At 42.4% G+C, this 5,672-nt stretch overlaps 1 protein-coding gene across 1 annotated transcript in view; it reads right to left on the reverse strand.

Annotated features, from left to right (window-relative positions):
* Window positions 1-736: 736 nt before the first annotated feature.
* The window catches only part of zgc:136971 (S9 family peptidase), a 7,917-nt gene continuing 2,981 nt past the window's right edge, over window positions 737-5,672 (reverse strand). The window contains exons 8-21 of the mRNA XM_054608415.1: window positions 5,366-5,403; window positions 5,143-5,264; window positions 5,006-5,066; window positions 4,363-4,457; window positions 4,089-4,140; window positions 3,120-3,220; window positions 2,795-2,927; window positions 2,609-2,692; window positions 2,418-2,498; window positions 2,180-2,268; window positions 1,898-2,091; window positions 1,655-1,757; window positions 1,302-1,408; window positions 737-1,108 (exon numbers count right to left, since the gene is read on the reverse strand). Of these exons, the coding sequence (XP_054464390.1) occupies window positions 1,009-1,108; window positions 1,302-1,408; window positions 1,655-1,757; window positions 1,898-2,091; window positions 2,180-2,268; window positions 2,418-2,498; window positions 2,609-2,692; window positions 2,795-2,927; window positions 3,120-3,220; window positions 4,089-4,140; window positions 4,363-4,457; window positions 5,006-5,066; window positions 5,143-5,264; window positions 5,366-5,403 (1,360 nt within the window). The 3' untranslated portion in view covers window positions 737-1,008. The remainder of the gene's footprint in view (window positions 1,109-1,301; window positions 1,409-1,654; window positions 1,758-1,897; window positions 2,092-2,179; window positions 2,269-2,417; window positions 2,499-2,608; window positions 2,693-2,794; window positions 2,928-3,119; window positions 3,221-4,088; window positions 4,141-4,362; window positions 4,458-5,005; window positions 5,067-5,142; window positions 5,265-5,365; window positions 5,404-5,672) is intronic.

The raw sequence follows: 5,672 nt of genomic DNA on the forward strand, positions 1-5,672 counted from the left end.
TTTCTCTCAAGAGTTGATCTCTGCAACAAGACATCCAGAGAGAAGAGAAGAGAAGAGATTGCTTTGTCGGATCCTGTCTGTAGAACTGTTAACTTGTCTAAAGGTTACAGGAGACTATTTGTTCAGGCAGTCCTGTGAGGAAGAACAATTAAAGGCTCCAGATGATCTTTTGAGTGGTTTGGGTGTTTTACAGCTCTGTGTGGTTACAAGGCTTCAGATGTAAAAAACTGTTATGTGACTGTTCCATGTAACACTTTGAGCTCAAGCTTTTTCCCTTTCCTTTTTATGGAAAAATCAAAAGCGAGTGATGATAGGGCCACCTATTCATTGCATGAAACATAGATACTCATCTTCATGTGTATTAGTTGATCTTGTGCTTTCCGTTTTGTTAAAGAGATCTAAAACAACCATATACAAAACTGTTTACACAGATAGAGACTGCCATCTGCTGGACATTGTTCAAATTACATTTAGCATATCATCTCTTTGCCTGCCTGCTCTGTCTACATATATTATACATTTGCATAAAGATATTTTATGACTGTGGACTCTACTAAATATCAACAGGCTTAAAGTAGGGATCTTGGGAAATGAATGAGGAGTAATATCAAGTGTGTTTTATCATTGTGGGGAAAAAAATTATAAATACATTTGACAGTATGACTCGGACCCGTTTCAATATGTAGCACTGAGTAACAAAACATGAAGAAATCTATGCAATAATACATGTTTATAAGATATTTATTTTATTAAATGCTCTGATTTGGAAACGTTTGTTACAAAATTGAGTACATTGTCACACATAGATAGATAAATGGACATTCTTTTGTTGTCAAAAAGGCATAGGTATGTTCAAGATTGTCAACTCCAGTGATAGTTAGCTAGATAGTGAACTCCTTCGGCAATCCTTCATCACAGCCTTGCGTGTGTGTGTGTGTGTGTGTGTGTGTGTGTGTGTGTGTGTGTGTGTGTGTGTGTGTGTGTGTGTGTGTGTGTGTGTGTGTGTGTTCAGAGATGCTGGTGCAGCCACAGCACTGTGTTCAGGAAGCAGTCGGCCTGTGTGTCCACTCTGGACAGAGAATGTCCGTCTTCTGGAAACCACAACAATCTGGATGGACAAAGACAACGATGATAAAAATCTGATTTAATAATATCACAATCTTTGTTTTGTTAAAGGTGAGCAGGGGAAATGACAAGAGTGCCTGCCCTGAGCTGAATTAAAACCTTTGTTTTAGTCTGTTACCTCGATCAGATTGTCCAGGTGTGTGTATTGGATGCTTTTAATGTATGCTGTGTTGTACCTGACAGGTGCAGCTCTGCTCTTCAGTGCTTTATAGAGCTCCAGACCCTGGTGAGGGGACACCCGCCTGTCTCTGCCCCCCAGCATCAGTAGCACTGGAGCCTTGATCTACAAACAAACACAAAGATAAACACACTGACATGAAACCAAGTGTGTGTTAGCCCATAACAATGTCCTATGTCTAGAAAACTGATGGCTGGATGTCCATATCAATTTGTTATGTCTTATGAATAAATCCTAAATAATTAAAAAAACTAAATTCAAAATATCCCTTTGTGTAAAAGAAATGTTGTAATCTAATGCAACTGGTTATTTGTACATCACCATTAAAATAATTAGTATTTAAAGTCTGACCTGAGCAGCATGTGTGATGGGTGACTTCTCTAACATGGCAGCCAGGGCTTCAGCAGTGGGTATCTGGTCATACGAGTACTGAAAGCCCACACTGGTGTAACGCCTGCAGACACAGAGAGGATGAGAACATTCAAGGGGTTTGGATGCGTTGCAGTGGAGCTAAAGTGTGTGTGTGTGTGTGTGTGTGTGTGTGTGTGTGTGTGTGTGTGTGTGTGTGTGTGTGTGTGTGTGTGTGTGTCTCACCAGTCTACTATGTCACTGGTGCCCAATAAAGTCGCAGCATTAATGACAGGGTTCCTGGCCGCGCACGCTCTGTAGAACTCAGGGTACTGACCAACCAGATGGCAAGACAGGAAACCGCCGTGAGAACCACCAATCACAGCCAATCGTTGGGGGTCAAGAGCCACGTCTCTCTGCAGCGCAGTCAGCACGGCGGTCTGGGTAAATAATCATTTTTCTCAAGTCCTCCATATTTTTTAATTCTCATATATTACACTCAGATTCCAGAACTGTGTTAACCAGTACCTGCACATCTTTAACATCCTGGTTTCCGATCCGACCAAGCAATGACAAAATGCTGTCCTGGCCGAACCCTGTGGATCCCCGGTAGTTCACTAGATAGAGAGACAGAAAGAAGGAGAGGGGGAAGACATCGAAATCTAAATTTCTCCTGATTTTCACCAAAGTAAAACTAGATTTTCTTTAAAAAGGGGATGAATTCAAACTGTTTTTACAGATTTGATATACCGATGAGGCGTCTCACCCATGAGCACAGCAAAGCCGAGTTTAGCCAGTCCAGCTGTGGTGCAGTTCCACTCTGCTGGAAACTGGGAGTGAGGGCCACCTGGAGGAGCAAACCGACATTAAAATAACCCTTATTATAAATCAAGCAAAATGTTTCAATACGTGTCCATCCTGGAAAAGATAAGTAAACACAGATAAGTTATCACAGACCATGGATAAAGACGACCAGAGGTGTCTTGGCTTCATTGGGGGGACGAGACGGTTTAACCAAGACAGCTCCAAAGTCTAAACCAGCTGATGAGAGAGGGAGAGAGAGAGAGACATCATAGCATGCTTCATACTGACAGAGTGATTGATCTTCATCATTTTGTACCACTGTGTGTGTGTCATGCTCACGGTAGTGTGTGTTGTCCTCCTCTGGTGGAGGTGTAATATCTAGAACTGTCCAGTGGAAGTCAAAGGTCGTGACGGGCTGCTGCAGAGTTTGCCAGATTACAGCCTCACCTGCTGAAGGGAGGAAACCCACCCTCTGCAAACACATCACATGTGGTTCAATTAACAAAACAAAACATATACATATATATGTATATATATTTTCACCTGTAAAAACTATAACTTGCATAGTGCTTGTAGCTGTGTCTCTCATTCTTCTGTGTCTCTGTGCTAGTGTGTGTGTGTGTGTGTGTGTGTGTGTGTGTGTGTGTGTGTGTGTGTGTCTCACAAGAGTGGGAGGTGTGTTCGGGCTGGAGCAGCAGACGACCATCAGGTCCTTCTGGACTGTCAGCAGCTTCCAGCTGCCATAAGCTGGAAGTTCAGAGAGACCTGCAGAGGAGAAGAGGCAACAACAAAGACAGGAGCAAAGACAGAAAAAGAAGTGATGAAGGAAAGTCAGATCACAGCAGAGGAACAACAGACGGAAAATAAAACGGAGACTAAGATCCCGTAGTAGTTTTAAAAGGGATTTTGAAACGATGTACCCATATTAAATAGTACGTGTATTTATTGATGATGTTATGTCCAGCAGTACATCCAAATAATAAATGTAGGCGGCACGCAGAAGATGCATATGAAATAAAATACTTTTACTTTGAATAGTTAAAGTGTCTTAATTGTACGTCTACTTTGCCAGCAACATTGTGCTCTTGATATAAAACCTCCATCTGAGCACATTCAAATACAGATCCCAGAAAAGACTCTTAGCCAGGCTCCTGTGATGTTTCTGCAACTTTTGACTATTGTTTTGTCGTACCTTCCTGTTTTCTGTTGTGTTCCTGATGATGAGGATGAGAAGGTGGAGGGGGAGGTAAAGGAGGATCAGGAAGAGGAGGAGAAGGAGGAGAAGGAGGAGGAAAGTGGGAGTCAGGATAAGGGGGAGGAACTGGAAGTGAAGGAAAAAAAAAAGTGGGAGGTGGAAGAAGAGGGGAAAGGGGAGTATGAGGAAGACGAGAGGACAGAGGAGATAGAGGAGCAGCAGGAGGAGGAGGAGGGAAAGGAGGAAAAGGAAGAAAAGCAGGAAATGGGGGAGGAAGGGGAGGAAGGGGAGCCCAACAGGGTGAAGGAGGAGGTGGAAGCAGAGGAGAGAGGGGAGGATCAGAGGGAGGACAAGGAGGAGGAGGAGGAGGGAAAAGAAGAGATGGAGATGAGGACAGAAGAGAGGGAGGAGGAGGTGGAGGAGAGGATGGACTCTTACTATCAGAGAGGGAGGTAACTGTTTTTGATCTTCTGTCGACCATAAAGAGATCCTAAGAGAGAGAGAGAGAGAGAGAGAGAGAGAGAGAGAGAGGATAAATGAGTTATTCAAAGTGTGCATCCGACGCTGTGATGAACACAAAATAATAAGAAAATATATTAACAAAACTTCTTTAAGTGTACGTTTTTTACTCATTTGTTTTCTGCCGGGAAAGTTAAACAAGAAGATTTCTCTGCTTTAGAGTCAAGCTATTCCTTAAATACATGGTCTTTACCTTCCAGTTTCTCCGGGCGCTGCTGAACACCACTCTCTGACCGTCTGCAGACCAGCAGCAGGGTGGCAGAGCTTCATACACACCTGCAAACTCACCTGAAACAAGGTGACATGGACAGAATTCAGGTTTTATCTTTGTTTTTTATATCTTTAAATGCTGGTCTCACTCCCCATATCAGCTCTTCTACCCTGCTTTGTTAAGGGCTCATACATTTTACTGCATTTTTGTTGGACGTGCAAATAGCCACCAACTTCATCAAACAAGCATAGACAATAAGTACAGAACTGGACATTTAGCAGGAATTCATCACATTGAACATCTTAATTTATCTGAATAAAGCTGAAGATGATGGGAATGTGAATGTTTTCTAAGGTTGGCAAATTATTGGACAAATTCAAATGTTGTCCTGATGATTTCACAAGATGAAAACCAAAGTGGCTGCAAGTCAAGCTGAGGGGGGCATGAATGTGTGTAATAAATATCTAATTGTTACTGAGACATTTTTACTCAAAACCTCAAATGTCAACCTTATGGTGGCGCTAGAGGAAAAGTCAGAGGGTCACCAAAGAATCATCCGGGGAACATGAAGGGTTAAACTAAAAACAAACGAGCGATATCGCTAGTTCAACAGTATGTAACCTACCAATCTCTGGTGTGTTGACAACGTCCAACAGGGTGGACGTCTTCCTGCTCCTAAGGTCCAACTGTAGAGGATTTACAGTCAGAAAACACAGATACACATGCAAACACACAAACAACAAACACACTCAAACAGTGTACCTGCTGCAGACTGAGGCACTGATTGTGAGGTCCAAACACTCGACCCTGCAGGAAGATCAGCGTGGACCCGTCTGGACTGAGCCGGGGACAGGACACTGACAAGTTGTCCCCGGACAGACACTCTGGTTTGGAGGGAGGAGGAAGTTGAGTGATCGAGGGAACCGAGCAGAGAGAGTGTGTGAGTGTGAGTCATTAACAAAGACACAAAGACGGATGTGCTCACCACAGTTTCCATCCAGGTCGAGCTTGAACAACGCTGACCTGAAACAGGATTTAAGAGAAAGACACACAAAATGAGAATGACCTCCTCTGCCACCAACATACTGTAATAATACCAATGATAATTAACTGATATTATTATTTATTTTTTATATAAGGTATGCATTAAAAAAAGATGAGTAATTATTATTTTCACAACAGACCAATAGTGATTTAAGGGTTTGGGTAAAAGGAATAACTAGAAGTAGTAATAAGTTAGCATTTATTCTATCATCATCTAGTCTTTTTTTATCTTTTATTATCCATTTTGG

Source organism: Anoplopoma fimbria, chromosome 12 (genome assembly GCF_027596085.1).
Source record: "Anoplopoma fimbria isolate UVic2021 breed Golden Eagle Sablefish chromosome 12, Afim_UVic_2022, whole genome shotgun sequence".
NCBI classification, from domain to species: Eukaryota; Metazoa; Chordata; class Actinopteri; order Perciformes; family Anoplopomatidae; genus Anoplopoma; species Anoplopoma fimbria.